This window comes from Solenopsis invicta, chromosome 14, assembly GCF_016802725.1.
Source record: "Solenopsis invicta isolate M01_SB chromosome 14, UNIL_Sinv_3.0, whole genome shotgun sequence".
In the NCBI taxonomy this organism is placed as follows: domain Eukaryota; kingdom Metazoa; phylum Arthropoda; class Insecta; order Hymenoptera; family Formicidae; genus Solenopsis; species Solenopsis invicta.
The window spans coordinates 16,921,282-16,945,301 of NC_052677.1; the positions used below are offsets into that span (position 1 = coordinate 16,921,282).

At 38.8% G+C, this 24,020-nt stretch overlaps 3 protein-coding genes across 4 annotated transcripts; 2 read left to right on the forward strand and 1 right to left on the reverse strand.

The window, feature by feature from the left end:
• Positions 1 to 138: 138 nt before the first annotated feature.
• LOC105207657 (phosphatidylinositol 3-kinase catalytic subunit type 3) lies at positions 139 to 5,346 on the forward strand. The gene is made up of 11 exons (XM_026132328.2): positions 139 to 496; positions 572 to 971; positions 1,273 to 1,467; positions 1,776 to 2,205; positions 2,723 to 2,818; positions 2,902 to 3,525; positions 3,607 to 4,079; positions 4,165 to 4,353; positions 4,428 to 4,603; positions 4,677 to 4,751; positions 4,946 to 5,346. The coding sequence occupies exons 2-11, from the start codon at positions 901 to 903 to the stop codon at positions 5,344 to 5,346; spliced, it is 2,730 nt and encodes a 909-aa protein (XP_025988113.1). The 5' UTR covers positions 139 to 496; positions 572 to 900.
• A 484-nt stretch (positions 5,347 to 5,830) lies between these two features.
• LOC105207658 lies at positions 5,831 to 19,330 on the reverse strand. Of its 2 annotated transcripts, none has more exons than XM_011177229.3 (4): positions 18,204 to 19,330; positions 17,828 to 18,113; positions 17,624 to 17,700; positions 5,831 to 17,540 (listed from the first exon to the last, which is right to left on the reverse strand). In XM_011177229.3, exons 2-4 carry the CDS (start codon positions 18,001 to 18,003, stop codon positions 8,194 to 8,196), a joined length of 9,600 nt encoding a protein of 3,199 aa, XP_011175531.2. In that variant the 5' UTR covers positions 18,004 to 18,113; positions 18,204 to 19,330; the 3' UTR covers positions 5,831 to 8,193. The 2 variants fall into 2 exon arrangements, with proteins under 2 accessions (XP_011175531.2, XP_025988112.2); XM_026132327.2 differs by having other exon boundaries at positions 17,828 to 18,133.
• Positions 19,331 to 20,094: 764 nt separating this feature from the next.
• On the forward strand, positions 20,095 to 23,176 carry LOC105207659 (G kinase-anchoring protein 1). The gene is made up of 6 exons (XM_011177230.3): positions 20,095 to 20,531; positions 20,669 to 20,734; positions 21,544 to 21,775; positions 21,880 to 22,137; positions 22,224 to 22,378; positions 22,607 to 23,176. The coding sequence occupies exons 1-6, from the start codon at positions 20,352 to 20,354 to the stop codon at positions 22,637 to 22,639; spliced, it is 924 nt and encodes a 307-aa protein (XP_011175532.1). The 5' UTR covers positions 20,095 to 20,351; the 3' UTR covers positions 22,640 to 23,176.
• Positions 23,177 to 24,020: the final 844 nt, after the last annotated feature.

A 24,020-nucleotide genomic window follows, 5' to 3' on the forward strand; every position in this document is an offset into this window, starting at 1 on the left:
CGCCTTGATGACGTTGACCAATCAGCGCACTGATACTAGATTCATACCGCGTACTTTCGGCAACCTCCTTGCCTATTCTGCTTTCCTGATACTTCCGACAATATTTTTCGGTGTTTTGAGCGCTACGAGACCCAATTCTTGCCTATCTCATTTATCGACACATCTTATCACAACTTTTATCAGTTTTTTAAGCGATTTTAAGGAACGCATAATTAAATCATCATTTTTAATTTAATTTAATTTAATGTGTGTAATTAAAATTTGTATAATTAAAAAATAGTTCGTTAATTACGATAGTATGACAGGTTTCGTAACCTCAATAGTTGTCAATTTTAGTGCTTAATATCTCGGTTCGCGGGACATTTTCGCTGCCAGATTCGTTCGTTTTGTGCGAAAACGCATCGGATGAGTCTAATTTCGGAGATGGTGGGAGAATTCTGGATAATTACTGTGTAATCTTTTTATTAATACTTGCACTTTCTGAGCATAAAAATATGTACGAGATATTTATGCATTCGTATTTAAATTTCAATCTTTCTCATAAATATTTTATAAATATTTTGTTTTCTAGATGGTGTCTTAATTTTGATAAAGTAACGTTCTACAATACCAACAAAATACTCCTAGTGTTTTGCACAATCTTGGATCAAAATTGACAATTAATAAATTAGATCGTGACGTTCGGGACGATCTCGTTCTCGATGAACGTAAATGAATGGTGTGCGCAATGTTCGCGCATTAATTAATTATGTACATATTTATAAAATGTCTAACCAAGGCGAATCGCAACGGTATCGGACAGTATGGAGTATGTGAAGTGGCATGGAGTAATGTGGTCATGATGCACAATCTTGGAGATGGATACGTGACAAGTTTTTAATTATTTTTCACATCGACACGATGGAGAATACGAGCGACAAGTTTTTTTATGTCTACAGCTCCTCGTTAGATACGAGGATACAAGTCAAGATGTAAGTTCGATTATACGTCGGCTGTTTATTATACTGTATTTCGCGTAACAATCTGAGGTTACCACGCGATAAAAGTGCCTTGACGTTCCGTCACACTCCGTCCGTATGATGCAAACACGTCCATTAATTATACTGGCGCGAAATCGGATCAGAATAATTAACATGTGTGCGTGTGTGTATGCGTGACATGTTGAAATATTCGGTCTTTATCTTTAGCGCCGATTGCCGACGTAATTGGCAATCTCTTTAGAGACGTGACGTTGTCACCCAAGACGTGTATTAACGCTTCATTATTTTACAGAGGTACGTTGGAAGGCAAGAGACACAGACCCGAGTATGACGAGCTGCTTTTGGACCCACTACTTAAGTACTCGGGCTTGTACGAGAGCGGAGGGATTCGTGGAGATCTAGCTGCGTCTCTGCAGGTGTGGGCTGGTGGTAGACCTTTGGCCCTGCCTGTGCATACAGCCTACAAGCACTTCACCACCCGTTGGAAGTACGTTACATTTTGTACTTAGAATGGTGAAAATTTTTCTCAGAATTTATATACAAACGACAACTTTTTAAAGATACTGAAAAAGTCTATATCTTTTCTTAGAATGTATGTGAATTTTGAAATATTCTAAAATTTCTCATCCTATAATTTTTAAAAAATACTTTAAACTTTTGCAGGTTTTATAAGATTTTATTACAAATTATAGAATGAGAAATCTTAGAATATTTCAGACACAGAATTCAAATATTCAAATTTTTATCAAGGAATACCATACCATTTGTTTATTAAGATTCTTTTACTATTTTTAGCTGGAACCAGTGGGTTTATCTACCACTTTCCTACACGGATTTACCACGCGACGCCCAGCTTTGCATAACTCTGTACGACTGTGCGGGGCCTGGTAGACAGATTCCAGTGGGTGGTACAACTATATCGTTATTTGGCAAGCATGGAGTGTATCGACAAGGCATGTTGGATCTTAGAGTATGGCCTGGGATAGAAGCTGATGGCAATATTCCAACTAGCACCCCAGGAAAAGCCAGAGATCATGGGAAAGAACAAATGCAAAGGCTCGCAAAGCTCGTCAAAAAACACAGAAACGGACAAATAAACAAGATTGATTGGCTGGATAGATTAACTTTTAGGGAGATTGAGTTAATTAATGAGAGAGAGAAAAGGGCGTCGGAATACTTGTACTTGATGATAGAATTTCCAGAAGTAATAATGGATGGTGTACCGGTACGTATGTATGATAAAACTTTATACATATGCGTGTGTGTAAAGTTTTTTACACACACGCCAACCCAAAGTTGGCCAAGTTAATATCTTTTTTAACTAAATTAAGTCAAAATTTATGATTCATAAAATTAATTTAGTTACATTAAATTGTATATACAGAATACTTAGTTAAAAGTTTTGTTAAAATTAAATTAAGTTGAATTTAAAGTTAGTTTTGTAAAGCGTTATATTTAATATAGAATTATATTTAAATTAGAATGCTGTATTTTTTCAATTAGCTTACTCTAAGTAAAACTAAACAATTATAATGCGGATTATAAAATAAACTGAACTATTTTATTTACGAATTAAATTTATATTATGAAGAAATGTTTTTTATATAAGAATGTTTTTTTCGTTTATGATTTCTTTCTACTTAAATTTTTACCTTAGGAAACATGATAATAAATTAAAATTTATACTTTAATCAGTTACTTCCCAATTCTGAAATTAATGTATCTATTTCATTTTATTATAGTATTCAATTGTATATTATGAAAAAGATGGCGACGAAGTTTTTCAACATAGATTACAGCCGGACGTTGTGACACTGCCTGATTACGAAATTTTACAAGTAAGACTTTACAAAAGAAAATGGCGATACATATTTCGAGAACTATATATTCTGAGAATAGAAAGATGTAATTGTTGTTTCAGGAGAACCTTGTGGAAGCAAAACATCATAAGTTAGCGCGCAGTTTGCGTAGCGGCGGTAATACTCGCGAATTAAAACCCACGTCGACCGTGCGGGATGCTCTAAATACGATATTGGGATATCCTCCGACAACCGCGCTTTCTACCGAGGAACAGGATTTAATTTGGAAGTATAGATTTTACTTGTCTAGTCAGAAGAAAGCATTAACCAAGTTTGTAAAGTGCGTTAACTGGAAAGTCGCTGGTGAGGAGCGCCAAGCCTTGGAAATGTTAGCTTTATGGGCCCCACCGGATTCTGAGGATGCTTTAGAACTACTAGGACCTGCGTTCACTCATCCGGCTATTAGGAGATACGCGATTAGTAGGCTTAATCAAGCCCCCGATGATGATTTAATGCTGTACTTGTTGCAATTGGTGCAAGCGTTGAAATATGAAGATTTTGAGAGCATTAAGGCTACTTATCAAATGATGTTGAAGGAGAAGGAGGAAAGAGTGGAATCGAAGAATTGGAGCACTGAAAAGCTGGAAAGAAACGAAAAATTGGATAAAACGGAGAAACTCGAAAAATCCGATAAATTAGATAAGGATATAAGAAGCAGCGATTCTACATCTACCCCGGTTACTACTGTGAGTCATCGATATCTTTGTAGAATATACGTTATGCTGTTATATGTCTTAGTGTAACTCTGAATTTATATTTATTTACAGTCTAGTGAATCGGAGAGTCAATTATCGACGAGCCAAGAACCACTCATGGACCTAGCATGGTTTTTAATTACTCGCGCTTGTCAGAATTCGATGCTGGCTAATTATTTCTATTGGTATCTCTCTATCGAGTGCGAGGATCAGATTGATCCCGCGATAAGCGCTAAACAAGATACGCGAGTTAGAGAAATGTACGTTACCGTAATGAAAATGTTTTCCATGATGTTAGCGCAGGGGAATACCATCTGGCAAAAAAGAAGAGCGTTCCTCTTGCGGCAGAAGGTGTTTATTGATCAATTGGTGTTTTTGGTAAAAGCGGTCGCGCGAGAAAGCGGAAATCGGAAGAAAAAAACTGATAGATTGAGAGCGTTACTGACTGATCCAGATCCGGCGTTCAAGATTAACTTCTCGAATTTTGAGCCGATACCTTTCCCTCTGGATCCTGAAATTTGTATCAAGGGAATCATCCCGGAAAAGTAATTATTCATTCATTCAAATTATTTGATATACCATCAACGTTCTCATGTAACATTTATAATATTTATTTTATCAATTGTATAGGGCAAGTCTTTTCAAGTCTGCGCTCATGCCATCGAAACTCACATTCTTGACGACGGATAATACCGAATACATTGCCATCTTTAAACACGGAGATGATTTACGACAGGATCAATTAATATTACAAACGATAGCGCTTATGGATAAATTGTTAAGAAGAGAGAATTTGGATTTGAAATTGACTCCGTATAGGTAGAACTTATTATATAAAGAGTAACGAATAACATTACGTAAGACTTGTCTAACTCAATTTGATCATTGTTCAGAGTACTTGCAACAAGCACTAAGCATGGGTTTGTGCAATTTATCGAATCTACAACGGTTGCGGAGGTTCTGGCTAACGAAGGATCAATATTGAATTTCTTTCGAAAGCATCATCCTTCCGAAACTGGACCCTACGGAGTAGTACCTGAAGTCATGGACACCTACGTTCGCAGTTGCGGTAAGCATGAATAATGTGACTATGAAAAGTTGATAAGTGATACATCATTTAAATATCGTTCCAAATTATACAGCTGGTTATTGCATAATTACGTACGTATTGGGAGTCGGCGATCGTCACTTGGATAATCTGCTTCTCACAGCATCGGGTATGTGTTCTTTCTAACGTTCACAATTCACGCAATTCAGAGAGAGATTGTCTGACGTAATAAAATTAATTTTATAAATCGTAACTTTTAATATAATTGTAAATAAATTTTATTAATTTTAATTTAATTTTTAAAAATATATTAACCTGCAAAACAAAATATCAAATTTGCAACATGCATTTTATAATTCATAGGTAAACTGTTTCACATTGATTTTGGATATATCTTGGGTAGAGATCCAAAACCTTTGCCTCCTCCAATGAAGCTCAGTAAAGAGATGGTCGAAGCTATGGGCGGTGTCGGTTCCGAACATTATCACGAATTTCGGAAGCAGTGCTACACGGCATTCTTACATTTGCGTAGACATGCCAATTTGATATTGAATCTGTTTTCGCTGATGGTAGATGCCAGTGTACCCGATATCGCCCTGGAACCGGACAAAGCCGTGAAAAAGGTCCAAGATAAATTGCGGTTAGATTTGAGCGACGAAGAGGCCGTGCATTATGTGCATAATCTTCTAGACTTATCAGTTACTGCAGTGATGGCTGTGCTAGTAGAACAACTCCACAAATTTGCGCAGTATTGGAGAAAGTAATAAGACAAAACCGATGTGTACAGCAAAATCATACAAATTGTGTTCCTTTTTAAGCAGTAGATTATCGTTATTATACTGTATATAAAACGACCACAGTGTGTTTGTAACATATTAATATAATTTATTGTATTTTGGGAGTATTTTAGGTAATAAATCTTTGATAATAATTATTTTCTTGCTTTATATACTTTTCCAGCGAGTTCGATAACGACATGATATCTTTGTGAATGCTCTAAACTTCGACATCTATGTTCAATTACATGTATGCAATAAAAAAAAAAAAAGGAAAATTTACAGACGAATAATTTACAGAAACGAAGAGATTTTGATATTACACGACTTATTTTTTCATACGTTGAGATTTTGATATTACACGACTTAATTTTAACATACGTAATTATGAAAATACGGTATTTTTTATATTATGAAGTTTACTATAGGATATCAGTGGCAGAGAAGCAACAAAATATATTCATTGTACATGTAATCAGTTATGTAAATACTCGTATATTTATTTTATTCTTAATTACAAGTGTATATGGTGCACACAATAGAAATAAATGTAAATAGATAATATTGTTAGTGTTGAAAATATCAGATTGTTATCGACATGTGAAACGTAGAGGAGAGCTACTTGATTCATTCGTATGAATTTCACTTTGTAAATTTAATGAACAAATACATAATCTTGTACATCAAAAAGGTAGCACGTTTCCTTTTTAGTTTTTATTTTTATTTTTTTTTAGAAAAAATGTAGCTATATTTCTCCATCTTGCAATATTATATTATATGTGTCTGTAAATATATACGAATTTTTAAGATAACTTTTCTGATACATACGTACACTTATATACATATATATCAAAAGAATTCAGAGTTAATTACAGAACATTAACAATTCAGTCCGTTCTTGAAAATTTTTCAGGTTTTTTTTTCTTATAAGCTACGATATTGTTATCGAGCCATGTTTGACATGAGAATACAATTTTTTATCCAATATCAACATAATATGTACACGCGTGACCATAATTAAAAACGCCACGAGAAATAAAAACATTGATTTATTTTTTGATATAACGTGAGACTATAATAAAGAATATAATATAATTTTTTTCTTATGACATTTTGGTAAATCTGCCTTGTTTGAGGCTTGCACAATAAGTAGATCTTCTCAAGAACTTAAGAAACTTCTAAATTTCTTCACGTTCACAAACGTTTTCTAGATACGTCTCAAACATGACAGATTTTGTAACAATCAAAATCTTTGCTCACTCTCTTCTCTTCTATTGCCTCATTAGCACACAAGGTACACTTTTTTATATAAGTGAAATAATAAGCACATTTTTATTTTATATATACAGGGTGTCCCATTTTAATCAATCCAGTTTTCTCCGAAGTTTTTATGATACAAAATAATGTATCATTTTCATCTCAAACATTGTTTTGCATCATTAATAATTTCAGAGAAAATTGTCTGGATTGATTAAAATAGGATCCTGTGTATCTGTACGTATGTATATATACGTACACATATGTACATGCGTAATGTGTATATATACATACATATATGCACGTATGTATACATATATACATATGTATACATATATGTATATGCATATGTATATAATATGTGTATATGTATATACATATACCTTTATATAAATGTAGTTTGTATTGGCTCTATAAACTAAAACATATTCTAATAGAGAATGACCCTCGTTTCGCTCAGAGCCTTGCACATTCTGTATCGCGATTCACACAAATCGCTATTGAAAAATTACACTGTTCACATTGAGCAAAGCGAGGCACGGCTCAATTTATTCGGGAAAGTTAAGTCTTTAAACGATAGATCGAGAGTTGTGTCTCTCTATTTTTTGTGTTTTTATCGAAATGTAGGACATATGTCGTTTATGGATATATAATCAGAAATATTGTGCTCTTTGCTTCTTAGGGCCATAGCAAATCGAACGGCTGTCGCAGACGTAAGCAAGTAAATGAAATAAGCGAGAGCATTATCAGTCTCGGTTAATATTGAAGATTGAAGACAAATATTGGGACCTCCGTTAGGTTTGCTACGGCTCTGTTTTGTCTTAAAGAATCACATATGAGCTCTTATCGCTTAAAACTGTTACAAATAAACAACTGCTTACGTTACGACTTGACATTACGGAGCAACAGTGAAATCCTGGAACGTTGATTGTGGATTTTCTTTTAGTTGCGATCTCTCGGTATGAAATGGCTTTGATCGGCAATTATCATGCCTCTTATCTCGACCTCATAAAAGAAATCTTTATCGTGCGGGTCCCCACAGTGATTCTCACCATTGCTCCATCGTAGATACACAGAAATATTGACGGAAATCGAAAATCGTTTATCCGACACGAACCTTTATGAAACTTCAAAGAAAGAATAGTAATCTGTATCCATTATGTATAAATAGCTGGCTTTTCTTCGTTTATTCTAGCAATTGTATGGACATTTTTTTCTTCTTTATCATATCAAATGTCGATGATAATAAAACCAAAACAATATTATTTTAATGCGATGATGAAACTGTGTAATGCGAATCCTAAGATTATATTCGCGACTTTATCTTCTGTTTTCTTTTGTTGCGCAAAAATACGCATATTCATACGCGAATGCATTCGCTTGTCTAAGAGCCTAGCAATAAAATCTAACGCCAAATTTCATCTTAATCTAAATCTAAGCGCTTATTTAATATTATATTTAACTTAACGCGTTATATTTACATTTAAAAATAGATTCAAAAGTTTGTATACGGGTAAGTCGCCCAATAGTCTATTTTAAGTGGGAACTAGAATTGTTACCACTGCCCCCCACGGTATATTACCTGTCCATAGGCCGAGTGGCTGGTACCGAGCTCTCCACAAGATCATGCCTCTCGATCGGTGAGTTTTCTAAAGTGTAGTCCACCGGGTATCCCTCGGGATACGTCGGCGTGGCTTCACCTTGCTGCCTCAGTCTCAGTTCGCTCGATCTCTCCTGATAAAAGCTCTGCGACGCCTCGATGGTCGGCGATGAAGACGACTGCTCTGTCTTGCCGTCCAGATCTTCCGTGGAATAGTAGCTCTGACTCGCCTCGCTCTCAGGTCTGCTGGGGTCGTAATAGCTGGGCGAGATGCCGTGACTGCTGTAGTTGGGCGTCTCTTCAGTCGGGGCGAAATAACTCTGACTCACCTCCTGAGGATTGCCCTCGTAGTAGCCGCCGGCTGTCACGTGTTCTTCATGTGGATCTTCCTCTTCCCCCAGTCGAGAGTTCGCATCCTGATCTACGGACTCGTAGTAACTCGCTGTCACTTCCTGATGATGAGGGTAGTAGCTGGATGGTTCGTTCCGACGATGATCGCCGCTCTCTGTAACAAAGTTTTGCGAGCAGGTCTCCTCCAGGCCGGGCATTGAGATTGGCACCTCGTACGATGTCGATACGTTCTGTTCGACTATCACTTGGTCCTCGTAGCTGGAAGTAGGCACAGAATCCACGTGATGGGTCGACGTAATGTCAGGATTGAGATTGTACGATGAAGAAGTCGGGATCTCCGGGACGCCGTTGTCATGAATGCTAGCATGTTCCGCACTGACTGACGTGTCCGGTATCACGCTGGATGAGGCGATGTTAAGCTCTTCGCATGGCGGTATTTCGTACGACGACGTGCTTATCGCACTCTCCTGATCCTGGTCGCGCTCTTGGTTTTCGGGTGTCTCTGGCACGTAGGACGAGCTCGCCGTTTCGTCCTCATTCAATCCGGAATTATTTGTCGATACGGATGACGTACCTATGCCATCAGCACCGACGTCGTTAGACTGTGATGGTATGTTACCTTCCTGACTAATTTCTGCATCGGTTTCCAGATTCTCCGTCATGCTCTCACCCTTGTCGACCTCATAGCTTTGTGTAGGGAAGCTCTGATCGTCGATCGCCTCATCGGCGCTGGTTCGCTCCTGACTTTGTACAATCTCATTGAAGGATTGTGTCGGCGCGTTCACATTGGATTCCGCCGAAGCTTCGTATGACTGGGATGCCTCGTTGATCTTTGTATGCTCAAAAGACTGAGATGGTGGTTCCGCCACGATAGTTTCCTCGTCCGTCTCCATTAGCTCGTACGCCGTCGACTGCGTGGCCTCGCCCGACGAGCTTTCTAACTTGGAGGCGGATTGACTAGGTAGATCCGTGGAGTCGCTGCTGACGGACACGTTAAATCGCTCGTATTGAGATTGCGAAGGCGTTTCTTGACTAGCTTCCGCGATTGCCTCGCCCTCTTCATCTGCGAAACGCAGCTCCATGCTACGGCGCAGACGACGTCTGTCAGACTCCTCCTGCGACGATGGCTCGTCCCTTTGACAATCTTCCGTACTTTGCTTGCCAACCGCGCTTTTGGCAAACAGATCCGGTTCGACCGCTTCGTCCAACTCCATAGCAGAGTCCTTCGAGGAATTCAATGACTCCGTTGATAAAACTGTTCGTTCCTCTCGGTTCAATGTGCCCGCTACCTGTTGGTCTGCTAACTTAGCTTTACCGCTAGATTCTTCTGAAACCGTTAGCCGTTTCAACTTTTCTGTCGCGTTCGCCTCGTGCGATTCGCTCGCGGTTTTACGTTCGGATTTTATCTGCGAATTAGATTCGGACGTGATCACATTGGTTTCATCTATTGTCGATAAACCGGTCATCGAAGTCGCGCTCTCTTTGTTTTCATTTTCCGATTCCAGTACAACTTCCATTGTGCTCGAGGCTGTATCTTCATTAGCCGATTGTTGCAAAATCAGTTCTTCGGACGTGTTAGGAATTTCCTGAGAAGAGTAAACCTCCTGCATCGTCACAGGCTGCTCCTCATTCAAATTTTTGTTGGTCGACACAATCGATTTTTGCGGAGAGACCGGAATCTGATGCGAGGAAATAATCATTTCCGATGTTACCGTAATATCCTGCGATTGCGCGTTCTCTACCTTGGAAACGAGCATCTCCGACACCGGTACGTCTACGAACGTCTGCTCAGTGACGATCGTTGTCGCTAATTGCGAATTGTCAACATACGTGTCGTCAATAATCGGCATCGACGGAGTAGTTTGTACCTGCGAGTTCTCCAGGACTATGCTGTTCGGCAAAGTGACCGTGTACGAGGTTGACGGTGCGATCGTGATCTCGGCGTTCTGCACGTTCTGCGTCTCTGTGACTGCGATATTGTCCTCTAGATTCGGAATGACCACGTATTGAGTACTCGCAGGAATCTCCGAGTGATCTATCTCTCTGCTCGCTACTGTCACTGGACTTTCTATGATCTCGCCGATGTCTGGCATCGAGTTGCCAGGAATTCGGATCTGCGTCTCTCCTGTGGCGGATATATAGGAGATGCTGGGATTTGTAATGGTGATCGGTAGTTCGAGGGAGGATGGAATAGTGGAGACCGATGTGGGAGTCGAGTCCGTCGACTGAATCGGTAGATTGCTCGGTACTTCGAGCGGCGTCATGATCGGTTGATTCAGAGTCAATGAAGTCTCCAGCACCGAGGGCGAAGATATCGGTTCTGTAGGTGGTATAATGGTCGACTGTAATATGGTTTGATTAATGAGACTCGTCTGAGTCAGACCGGTCTGGGTCATGACGCTACCCGCCTGATTCTCCGGCAAATTGATCTCCTGCTGAAAGTCCGTGTTGGCGAGAGCAGCTGCGAGAATGTCCTGATTGGACGTTTGTATCACCTCTGACGCGGGAAAACTCTCACTCACGATCGCCGTTTGACTAGCCTCTGTTACGTTGGTTTGAATATTCGGCAAAACACTGTTGTCAAACTGAAGAACGATGTTGTCTAGGGTTCCAGCCTCTCCCAGAGAACTGGGATCTATATACAAGGTTCTCGTGCCGTCTGGATTTTGCGTGGTTCCTTCCAACGACATAAGGGTATTATTATCAAGCGGCTGTATTTGTCCTTGTTCATCTATCGTCACTAACACGTAGGTTTGCGTACCGTCGCTGCTTTCTGTTGGTAGAGCCATGATCTGAGGCTGCGCGGCCACCTTCGGCTCTTCTACCTTTTCTGCGTCACATTTTTCAGTTTGGATTTTCTCAATTTTATTTTGTTCTTTTTGAGAATCCTTCTGAAGATCTGTTTTTACCTTCTTCTCCACGTTGGTCAATTCTAGCGAAGATAAAGTAGTAGTGGCCGTGGCAACATTTATGTTCGACGTGATGGCATTCATTGAATTCATGACGACGTTGAGATTTCTTTGCGCCTTATTAGAGGCCTGAGATTTTACAGAGGATTTGGTACTTGCATGTTTCTGGGCGACTGTCTTGGTGGCAATCGGTGTAGTGGCGGTCGTAGTGATAACAGCGGTGGTGGCGGTTGCGATAGTCGTGACAAACGTCTGTTTTCCTTGAGGACTCTGTACCACCGACATAAGTGGCTCTTGTACTTTCTGGACGACGATCTTTTGCTGAGCTTTCGTCTGGCGGCCGCCAGTTCGAGGAACAATGACTTTTTGCGGTGAAACGGTGACTTTGCCTTTCGATTGCACTTGCTGTACCATTGTCAGCGTTTGTTGCGTACCGCTCGGTGAAGCGATGCCTTGAATGGAGGTGCCTGGTTGTACCACGTTTTGCTTAATAATCTTTTTGCCATGTGACGTTGTGCTTTTTTGAGATATCACACCGGGGCTAGAGGCATTTTGCAGAATCAACGAACTATTCGATGGTGATTTCGCAGAGACCCGTGTTTGCGAGCCTGTTGCCGATATCGGTACCTTCGGAGACTTTTGCAATATCGGCAGTTGTACCTTTTGCTGGAGCTGATATTGCACTTTGCCGCCTTTAACCGGACTTTTGGCAGCAATGGCTTTAACCTGCTGTCCTGTTATCGGCGTCAGGATGGTACCTTTGTTACTGACGACAGCTTGCGTGCCCAATATCGTCTTGCCGGTGATAGTTTGAGACACTGGTGTCAAGATCGCTTTCGTGCCACTTAGATTTTGAGCTTGAGAAGTCAAAAGAGTCGCGCCTTTCGTAACCAAAGTCTTCGAGCCGATAATGGTCTTCCCACTCAAAGCTGAAGCGCTGATCGGAGTGTAAATGCCATCTTTGGTGAGAATTCCCTGAGACAATGTTCCCTGAGACAATGTACCCAATAACGCTGTTTTACCGATAGCACCTGAAATCGGAGTAAGCACACCCTTAGACGTAATTATGCCCTGTGTATTGATAATTTTGTGACCACTAGTAGCCAATTTGGATGTAGTGGATGTACCAGCAGCAGCGACGGTATCAGCTTTTGGCGCGAGAATAGTCTTAGTGGCGATTATACTACCTTGTGGACTGATCGGACACAACAGCTGAGCCTTGCTCGTGACGATTCTTTGTACTTTGCCGCCCAAAGTCTTGGAAATGTTCAGCGGCATTACCTTGGTCTGGCATGATTGTCCCGACGTTAATATAACAACTTTACCACCTTGTTGAATTACTTGTGCGTTGCCTGCCGCCTTGCCGCCAGTTGGAATAGCTATTTTTTGTGGAGTGCCAGATTTTCCCTGAACACTGTAACGCAGTTGTTGGCCACCCGCGGTCTGCACGACGACATATTTTCCTGGAGTGGTACCTTTCTGTGTCAAAAGAGTTGACGTTTTACCGGTCGGTTGAGCGCTTTGAAATTTCAAGCCTTTTACGCCACCGGTGAGTGGCGGTACCAACGGTTTAACACTCGTAACGGTTGGTTTCGCTTTACTTTTGGTCTTCAATATCGTTGGCACGCCGCTCTTTTTCTTCGTCGGCGATGTTTCTGTTGCAATGGTCTCGTTCGCGATCGTAAACTGAGTTTGCTGAGTGGGTGACACTATCTGCGTGGTTGGAGTAAAGGAGAGCGTGGCTGGAATCGAACTGGAAGCTGGTATAATGGAAGATATAACAACAGGCATCTGTTCAATGCTCTCTGGCGTCAGCACGTCCTCACTGAGGACAAATGGCATCGAGTTAATGTCCAGTTCCGTCATATCCGCGAGACTTTGAGCACTCTGCTGTATGTATTTCTCTGTTACTGGTGTGGTAATAATAGTCTGCGACGTAGCTTGTTCTTTGTTTTGTGCTTCCAAAAGCGCATCAGTCTCCTCTGTTTTTAATACCTGAAGTTTTTTAGTCAGAGTCATGTGTGGGCTGGATTTTGCACTAGTTTTCACCTTGCTGTTCGATGGCAGAGTTTCTATTTTAATTATCTTTGCTTTCGGACCGCTCTTTTGATCATTCTTTTTTGCAGCATCTGCTTCCAACTTGTGCTTCACACCTTTTTGCGGTGGTTTATCGAGTAACTTTGTCTTGAGAATTTGCACCGGTTCAGTCAACGTTACATTCTCTATTATTCGCGGCATCTCACGTTTTTTCACCGGTACGCTGATGTCAGACGATAAAGATGATGTGACTATGGACACTTTCGGGATTTCATCCAATTTTATGACACTGGAGATACTCTTAGCGTTATTTTCGGAAACAGAAAGTGTTTCTGACTGAAGTACTGGTTTAGATGTAATAAATTCACTGGATGATGACCCAAGCTCACTATCAATTTCGAGGACATTATCTCCAATCTTAGTATCTTTGATGTTGATCTTTTCTTCGACAACAACTTCAATATTTCCAATATCATCTATAATTGGTACGTTTTCAGCTATTTGGATATTTTCGGAAATCCCCACATCTTTATTCAAATCATCAATTTTTTTACTTTGTGCAGATACAACAGCGACATTTGATTCCATCTCTTCAGCTTTTCTTTTCTTCTCCTTTTTTCCTCCTTTGTTGGATGCCATCTCAACATTTTCAACTATAATCTTCTTCTTATCTATTTGTAACGTCTTCAGAAAAGCCTCCTGAAATGTATTGGCTGGTCTTTCTTCTGGAAATAAATCTTTATCTTTTTTTCCTTTACCTGTTTCTGGAGTAAATTTACCCTTGTATCTCGTTTGCATTGAAGATTTCTTGGGCGTCAATTGTTGCTCGATCAACAATTTCGTTGGACTTTTGGGTATATTTTTCGCGTCATTTGTTCTGGATAACGTTTCTGGCAACTTCAAATTAGGCTGATCAACATCCTGCGTTTTTTGCGGTACTTCTTCCATCAACTGCATCTCTTGTTCTTTTACATCTGATTGATCTATCTTTTTTTGATGTTCAGAACTGCGCTGTTTGTTCTCAGTATTAAAAAAATTGTCTTTGTCCGTTACCTTACTTACAGTCGCCTTTATCTCATCTTTTTTATTTATCTTTTCTTCAACATCCTTCAGAGATTCAGATTGAGGTTCAAGTTTAAGTCCAATTGTAGGTTCAGATTCAATTTTACATTCAAACTGAGGCTGGGTCTTAGGCTCGGACTGAGATTCAGATTCAGGCTCAGTTTCCACCCTTTTACTAGCTTGAACATCTGCGTCAAAAAAATCTATTTGAGACAATTCAAATTTTTTTATTTGAGACTTTTTTGGCGGCAACATATCCACGTTGGTTTTCAGAGTATCTTGTATTTCAACCTTATCGATAGTATCTTCAGTTTGCTCCACGATCGTTGGATTTTCATCATCCTTAAGACCTTTAATATTTTTATCTTGCTTCAATAAATCTTTTTTCTCCATTTCAGATTCCTTCATAGTTTGATCTACATCAAATTTTGTCTCCTTCGTTTTATTTATAGCTTCTGATTTCTGAAATAACGTCATTTCTACATCTTTCGAAGATACGTCTGTGTCGACTGTTACAGTAGCTGTTTCGTTTAAAGATTTTACTTGTTTATCAAGTACATCGCATTTGACCTCAGATTTTTCTTCTTCTGAAAAGGTCTCTTTTTTATTCTCAGATGTTTCATTTTTTACATCTATCAACGAGACGTTAACATTATTTTCAGCAACAGTTGGTAGTTGATCGGATACTTCTATTTCTTGCTTATCCATTTGAGCGACGAGTTCGTTGCTTCTCTTGTTAGCTCCCTTAGGACGCCTGCCTCTTCTAGATTTGCTTATGACTCTTTCAGAAACTTTAGTTTCACTTTCTGACTGACTCTCGTCCGTCCTAAACGCTTTGTAATCATCAGGATCTTGAATATCTTGAACGTAAATGTCGGATTCCAAGTATTTCTTATTTGGTTTACGTCTTCTGCCGCTATATGAACGATCTGTATCAGAATCCGAAGTTTTTCGTTCGATCTCGATCCTTTCACTCAAGCGCATTCTCTTGTTGCCTCTACTAGCTTTCATCTTTGGAGTTTTGTTTGCACTAGTACTCTTGTTAGGCAAACTCGCGTTTTTACGAGGTCGCCCTCTTCCTCTTTTAATAATGCCCGAAAGACTCTCAATATTTCGGTCTAAGTTATCAATATCTGAATTTTCACTTTGTTCAGGCACAGTCTCTGCAGACTCGGACACGGTTTCATCTTCTGTTTCCGTAGTAAATCGTTCCGACAAAGTGTCGTCAGCTTCTTTCGTCAAAGCGTTGTCATTAGATTCCGCGATTGCGTCCTCTGAATCAGGTTTCTCCAACTGTGATAATTTTTCATCATTAGATTTGATATCTATTTCGTCCTTCTTTATCGATACTTCTTTATTTACATCCAGCGTAGTCTTAGATTTCATTTCTATATCTTTTGCAGCGTTCGAAGAATGTCCTATGTCATCAATCTTAGATTTTGTTTCTATGTCCTTTGCAGCATTCAAAGAATAGTCAATGTCACCATCTCCTCTTTCAACTTCAAGTATTTCCACAATCTCTACCGTCTCGCAGGTATTAGATTTCTGTCGATTATCATCGGATTGCAAAGGTTTCTTCTCTTCCTTTTTATCTTTATTAGAGTGTTTTACTTTTGTTTTATCTTGTACATTCTCATCAAGCTTTTCACTTGCTTTGGCATCTTTCTCCTGTCGATTGTCTCTACCTTGTATTATCTCCATTATTTCGTCAGCTTTTAATTCCATATTTTTACCTAATTCAGATACTTTTTCGGCTTCCCTCTTAATTTCATTTTTCAGGGCTTGACTCATTTCGAATTCCTTGATAATTTCTTTTTTTAAGGATAAATTCTTCTCGCCGAAAACTCGGGGAATTTTTCGTACAGGTGGTATGGAGGGCTCGCTCAAATCATCCTCATCGAAATCAAAACACGCCAGTCGTGATTTTTTGTCATCTTTATCAGAAACGTGTTTACTCTCGCTTTCGGAACTTGAAGTATCCTTCTTTGGTGATTTGTTTAACGTTTCATTAGATTTACTGCTAGTCTTGGTATCCTTCTCAAAATCAGACTTCTTGTCAAAACTAAATTGTATGTTCTTTGACGCGTGCAAGCTATCCAATGACTCCCGTATCATGTGTATCGAGGATAACTGCTCAGTCTCCTTGAGCAGTTTCTCTGTTTCCACTATAATTTCATTAGTTTCTGCAGTTTCAGCATTCTTCTCACTATCATAGTCCTTACTATCATCGGTGCTTGACCTATTCTTTGTGGGCGAATCGCTTAGCCTACTATTTAGAGAATTTAGATCAACATTTGCTTCTTCATCCGACTCGTCATCCCAATCAGCCAACAGCTTCTCTCGCAATTCCGGATCGCTTTTCTTTTTCTTACTGGATTTTTCGCTCTGTTTCGAATGCTTCCGTTTAACAGAATCCGACCTGCTATCGGTCTTCTTTTTACTCGAGGAACTTTTATCTTTCCTCACGTATTTTCGTTTTGGCGTGCTTGTTTCGGAATTTCTACCACGTGACTGCGAGTAAGTTTTCACCTTCGACCGCGGCAACGACGAGTCATCAGATCGATGACTTTTTATATGACAAATGATGACATTAACGCGCGAGGAAGTAAAATTACAGAAATGACAGCGATACACCGGAGAACCTGTATTAGTCGGAGTCGACGGTAAACTATTGGGTTGCTGACGAATGCGGACCTCGTGATCACTCTCGCCGCGTATGAAGCGTGGATGTGTAATCCTCTTCGAGAAATCCGCACCATCACTTCGCCTATGTCCTTCTTCGCGCTTTTTCTTCGGAATTTTTTTCTCACCGAACAGAGCGGAGATATCTGGTTTCTCTTCAGGACAAAATTTATCATGGTGCAATATGTCAGGATCTCCTCCCGTTAATTTTTCCGCCATCTCCACATCACCAGGGAATTTGTCCATATAACTACTACCATCTTTACTTTTGGTTCTGTATTTATCTGTTTACACAAAAACAGAATTAATAATATTGATTGTAATTAAGAATATTCATACTACTATTTGTATTATAATTTTTACTTACCCATCCCCTTTTTAATAAATTCATCTTTAAGGGTACAATTGTATTTGTAGATCTGATGATAATTTTTCACAAATTCACTGAAAAGGAGAAAAATTATATAATGGATTGCTTTTTTAAAGAATTTGTCTAATAAAACTAAATTTGTATACTAAGCAAATTTATGTACCAAAATTACATAATAGAACTAAAATTTTTATAACTTACTAAGTGTCTTCCTGAAAAAATTTTACAGCAGCTATTAATGGCTTCTTTTGAAATTCAGTTTGCACATCTTCTGGCAAATTATTCAGCCCGATGACTTGACCAGGCCACCAGCACGCTCCCAATTTAACCCAAACAACATCTCCATCCAGATAGTTGATTTCCGTTTGCTCACACATCTTGGTAATATTAAAGTCGATTTTTTTAAATCAACATTGGTAGATATCACAAGAGTTATCTAAAATCTATTCCTTTGTAGGAACACTGACAATCGCCCAGGATCGATACACTACACAATAAGAAAAATTTCTACGTCTTAAATGGCAATCAGTACACAACTAAAGTATTATGTAAATAATTTTTGTTCAAAACAAAATACCTTTTTAATACCATGTACAAGAGCGAGAGAGAGAGCGAGTAATGCGAGCAAATGCAGCGTCAAAGAGGCAGACAGCTCGGTGTTTCTCTTTTCAATGTTAGTTATTATTCAAACGCAAGAACCGTCGAATGTATCGTACACGCACAGCCTTCCGGCAAATTTCACGGCTCTCTCGTTCATCAATCGTTGCAAGTTTTCAAAGTGCACTATCACTGTACGTCCGTCCAAACGTTTCGTAGCGTCCGCGGAACGTGCCGCAGCAGTAGTCTCTCAAACGTATGTCCCTCCAGAATCCCAAGCATGCTCCTTGGCGACAACCATAAATATAACCCTGGTACGGCGGACCGTGTATCAGTGTAGTCCGCGAGGCAAACGGAGCCACGGCGTGCTCGCGAGGAAGCCGAAATGCGCGACCCGACTACGTGGTCTGGCTTCTCCGATGCTGACGTTGCTGGCGGCAGCTACGTCGGGCATTTTAGCCCGTGCACGAGTCGCGTGACGAGCGGTCAGCCTGGGATACCTTCGTGTCGACACGCGCTCAGAGGTCCGGGCGAGCCGTTGCACGCGCGTACACGTACGCGCGCAATGCGTCGGGAAGTCGGCGTCGGCGTCGGCGTCGGCGAGCGTCGCTCCAGGAACGCAGCGGTGGAAGGCGCGAGCGCGAAGCACACACACGCGTGCGCCCGCGCGCGCGCGCGCACGATCTTCCCCTCTCTCTCGCGCTCGCTCACTCGCACTCTCCGTCCTCGTTTCTCCTCTTTGTCCCCCTTCTCGCTCGCTCGCCCGCTTTTTCTCGGAGCACCTCGCTCCCGCCGTATTCTTCGCCCGCCTCGGGAACGCAAACACCACTCGCTGGCCGTCAGATACGCCTCGGTACGATAGCGCGATACCGCGCGCGCAAAGCCACGGAGGGAAACAGGCCCGGGCCGAGCTAGGCCGTGCCTAGCGACAACGACGTCTCGTAAGCGCTACGTCGTTCGCGCAACACGATACGCACGTACATGTTCGGTTACCCGACTTGCAACGGGGTCTCACACGGTGGACGAATACACGATGGCTGAATGTGTTAGACCGAATACTACCTTTCCTCCTTCGCCCGTGTCGTTGGAGTACGAGATCCGGCGGCAGGTTTGCCAACCGTCGACCGCCGTTGCGTCGCGCCGAATTGCGCGCGTTTTTCAAGTTTTAACTACAGCCGGTGTTCACATTTTAATAGGAGAGTTTTTTAATTCATCGATTGGTCAATCGCATCATGCGCAAATGCAGCTTTTACAGAACAAAATTGCATTTGCGTGTAATGCGAATGAACAATTGATGAATTAAAAAATTCGCCCAATATCTTGAAATGCTAATAGGATTTTCTGATTGATTGATGACAGTCTATAGGTTTGTTCGCGTCGCATGCTCCAATACGTTTGCCGCAAATGAATTGGAGCACGTTGGAGCATGCAACGCGAACAAACCTTACAATAATCTCTCAATAGATGACGAACATTAGGAAAGTTATTTTGAAAGAATAAAATGTTTAAGAGAAATTTTAGAAAAGAAAAAATATAACATAAAGGTCAATAAGTACTTGTTATTGATTTACAATATATTGTTTTTTATTGCATTTATTATAAACATTATAAATATTTATAACTTGGCAACACTGACATTTGTTGACGCAATTTGTTCAAATGTAGAGCCCTCTTTGTCCCGATTGGTAGACCGAACGCCTCGAAGAATTCGCAGCGGACGGTCTACATCTATATATAGTCGATGATCAAAGTTGTTTTGATATGGAGCTAATCTACCATTCAGAGAGAAACATTTCCACGAATTTGACGGTGTGCGGTTGGCCAATCTGTCTTGCAAAGCGAACGATGGCGGACTGCGCGAGAATGGCAGCTGGTGGCGCTAGAGTCGCTGTTGAGGTTCGCTTCCGGTGTACACGTCGTCGTCTGACGGCGCCGTTCAATTTTTCTCCGGAACTTCCCGGCGGCACTGTTGTTTCACAAACCGCGACGCACTTCCCGCCGACGTTCTCGACGTCGGACCCGTCGCCGTCGCATTTTCTGCCGCTCTCTCTGACCGCGTCCCTGGAAATAAACGGTTGGTTACCGCGTCAACCCCGACGTGCGTCGTTGCTTGTCGAAGCGTAGGAAAATGGCGACTGCCGTGCCCTCACGGTTTGCCGTCCTCAGCATCGAGGACGACGATTATAAGCCGAAGAAGCCGCAGAAGAACGCGACAACGAGCAAGGCCAACACCAAGAACAAGGGCGACAAGTCGAAGCAGCAGCAGCAGCCGCAACAGCAGCAACCAAACAAAAAAAAACAGAACAAAGTACGGCTTGCATGTCTGTGTTGCGTTTTTGTTTTTGATTAGCCGGCGGAATGTCAGCCGGATGCGACGTCACGGCGGGAAATCGCGGCATTTAAAATTCTTTTGATAAACATATAACAAGTTTTTTTTTATTTTAGGGAAAAAAGAAGAAAACGAATAATGATGACCAACAGTGGGAACAGTGGAAGCAAAAGGATACAATGGTAAAATATAAATTTTTCACTGATTTATAAGATTTATTTGTCAAATTACAACTTCGTTAATTTTGTTGCTGCAATTCTTGAAAAAAAATTATACTATTTTCTTTTGTAAATTGCTTAGATAAAATAATAACTATATTATTGATAATGTTAGATCTTTTACATTGTAGCTTCCTAAAACTTTTGGTTTATTTTTTTTCTTTTATATTTTCCTTGTAATGCTTAATATTTGTAACATAAAATCTGTGCATTGGACTGTGGACAACCTCTTTATGAGAATAGACACAAATTACAAATCTTCAACTACAATATTGATGGATGTTTCATGAATTTTTTGATCTACTAATAAAGTACCCAAAAAATAAAGTGGGAGAATTTAAGTCTTTTAATTTTATAAACTTTATTGCTTAATACATGTATTTTATTACTTAGTTTATCAATTTATTTTATAGTTAACTCCTTTTTCATGGAGCCATATCTGAATTCTGTTAAATTCTGTTATTACTGCTTAAGGCATTTTTGGGTTTAATTTCTAATGCATTTTTTTGGATTATGTTATAAACATATTATGTATTACATAAAAATATTAAAATATATAATAGTATTATAAAAACTATTGTATCGTCTGATAGATAAGACACTTTCTAGTTTGTATTTCTAGTTTGTATTTTTAAAATTTTATTTTTACCTTTTGGTTAAGAAACATCCAAAAACAAAATAAGGTGCCAATATTGGCGATTTTTGTCAAATTTTTTATACAACTTACATTTTTTGATTTTATACTGAACTTGATACTAAATGATTATCCTAAGGCTGTTGAAGAAACGTTCGAGCAAGAATTACATCAAGCCATTCTGCTATCAAAATTGGCGTATGAGGAACAATTAGTTAGCGTAGCAAAAACTGAAAAGGAACAAGAACCAAATAAGAAATCTGGTAAAAAATCGAAAAAGGCAACTATGTCATTGGAAGAATTTAACAGCATGGGGACTGCAAGTGCAACGGTAGCGCCATTAACAAATGAACCTACAGAAAAGTCGAGAGGTACGATTCTGTTCAATAGTTTAGATTTTTAGTTACGATTAGAAAAAATTGTATTATCAATGTAAAAAGGAGTTTGTTGTTTAACTGATAAACTGTCTTTGTAGAAATAGATCCAGAATTCTTCGAGAGGATAGAGAAGGAAACAAAAGAAGAAATAACAAAAGGAAAAGAAAAGGACATATTGAAGGCCAGATTAAATAAAATCGATGACGATATAACGTTCGCGCAGTTAAGAGTAGAGATTGAAAAACGCGATGAAATAATCGGCCAATTGAGAACTGAGGTGCACATGCTAAAAGAAGAGTTGACACAAGTTAAGGAGAGAAATAAAAAACTTTATCAGATATTATCGCATGGCGAGAGTAAGTGTCATGTTTCGACTGAATCACATTTTTAGTTCACATATATTACATTTTGTTATTTCCAATTCTCTCTTTTCTTTTTTTAGTGAAGGATAAAGCATCAGTGTTGGCTGAAGTTGCGAAACTACAAGAGATAAGAGATGAACTAACGTCCGAGGTAACTTCTTTGCATGCTCAACTAGAGCAGGAAAGATCTAAAACGCGCACCTCAAGCGTAGATGTAAAAACATCCAAGCAAACTGTAAGTCTTTTTATGTTATTTTATCAATTTCTCTATAAATATATTAAGCTGGTATTCATAGTTGACTCTTACATTTAAGACCATTTTAAGTACTATCCTTTGATACCATTAATCAAAGAACTGTATTAGTATTTTAAGACATTACTTAAGACTGTCTTGAAATAAGAATTGACTATGAATACTGGCCTTAGACAATTTTGTGCTTACCGTATCTTTTACATATTTCAGAACAAGAAAAGGCCGGCCAGTGAAAATGCCTAATTCGTTTTTCACGAAAAACTACCATTGTGATCAATTAATTTTAATTAATAATACATATTAATTAAGTAGCAATATGAAAAGAAGGAACATTATATTTGCAATGCGAAATTTTTATTTTCCATCGCATATATAACATGTATTCCTTGAATATATATATCTTGAAAGTAGGATTGCAGCCTACGTGTTGATAACTCTTTATTTTTGTTTTGTTTTTTTTTTAAACAGCGTAATGCTTATGTTTTTCATTAATAAGTTCAATAAGTTTTTTAAATTTAGAAATATTACGTTTAAAGAAAACTGAGAATAATATTTGTTTACATTTCTTCCAAAGGCATTTTATAATTTATCATCTTCCAAATTGTGTATTACGTACATACACATCCGTGTGAATATAGATAATATATATATTCATATTCACTCATACACGCAAAGGCATACACACACGGACATGTATGTATGTTGGTTGATATAATAAATATATACATATATATAAATATTACTTAAAATATTTTGTAATAAAATATATATTCTACACAATTCTATTAATCATTAATCTTTTATTCCTTTTATATTTTTATATATGTAAATATATAAAAATATATAATTGTTTAATTTATATAACAAATTAACATTTAATAAGTAAAAATAAATTTTGTTATTTAACAAATGTTACTCTTATATCAAAGTAATTTTTTATATTTATATAAAAATAAATTTCCATAATTCTTAATCTTCTATCGTGTTCAATATATATTTTTATATGAATAATATAAAATTATATTTTAATAAAAAATATGGGCAAATTTTTTAATTCATTGATCAATCGCATTATGCGTCAATGCAACTTGCACAGAACCAAGTTACATTTGCACACAATGCAACTGATCAAATCGATGAATTAAAAAACTCGCCCTATATATTTTAACATTTACATTAAATTTTATATTAACATTTGATTAAGAATTTTATATTTTTCTATGTTGTTTACAGAATATCTAATGCTATGAGTTAATTCAATTAAAAAAATATTTCGCTTTTGATTTACAGCAAATCTATACAAGTTTTATTAATAAATGTAATATAATTCCATGTGTTAAAATTGATTTCTAAATTCTAGCAATTTTATTATGTTTCTGCTCTACGTAATCATCGTCATCTTTATCTACCAATTTTCAGTCCTTTCAACGATTCCAGTGGTTTAATTCGATTTAAAAAATATTTTGCTTGTGATTTACAGCAAAACTATACAAGTTTTATTAATAAATGTAATGTGATTCCATGTTAGCGTTATGATTCTAGCAATTTTACTATGTTTCTCTTCTATGTAATCATCATCTCCATCTACCAATTTTCAGTCCTTTCAACGATCCCAGTGGGCGGC

Coding starts and splice junctions, on each gene's coding strand:
- LOC105207657 (XM_026132328.2), top strand. CDS start 901: ATGGAGAATACGAGCGACAAGTTTTTTTATGTCTACAGCTCCTCGTTA. Junction 1,468..1,775: donor CACTTCACCACCCGTTGGAA/GTACGTTACATT, acceptor TACTATTTTTAG/CTGGAACCAGTGGGTTTATC. Junction 4,080..4,164: donor AAGGGAATCATCCCGGAAAA/GTAATTATTCAT, acceptor TCAATTGTATAG/GGCAAGTCTTTTCAAGTCTG.
- LOC105207658 (XM_011177229.3), bottom strand. CDS start 18,003: ATGTGTGAGCAAACGGAAATCAACTATCTGGATGGAGATGTTGTTTGG. Junction 17,701..17,827: donor TTTTTTCAGGAAGACACTTA/GTAAGTTATAAA, acceptor TCTCCTTTTCAG/TGAATTTGTGAAAAATTATC. Junction 17,541..17,623: donor ATTTATTAAAAAGGGGATGG/GTAAGTAAAAAT, acceptor TTGTGTAAACAG/ATAAATACAGAACCAAAAGT.
- LOC105207659 (XM_011177230.3), top strand. CDS start 20,352: ATGGCGACTGCCGTGCCCTCACGGTTTGCCGTCCTCAGCATCGAGGAC. Junction 20,532..20,668: donor ACAAAAAAAAACAGAACAAA/GTACGGCTTGCA, acceptor TTTTTATTTTAG/GGAAAAAAGAAGAAAACGAA. Junction 22,138..22,223: donor GATATTATCGCATGGCGAGA/GTAAGTGTCATG, acceptor TTCTTTTTTTAG/TGAAGGATAAAGCATCAGTG.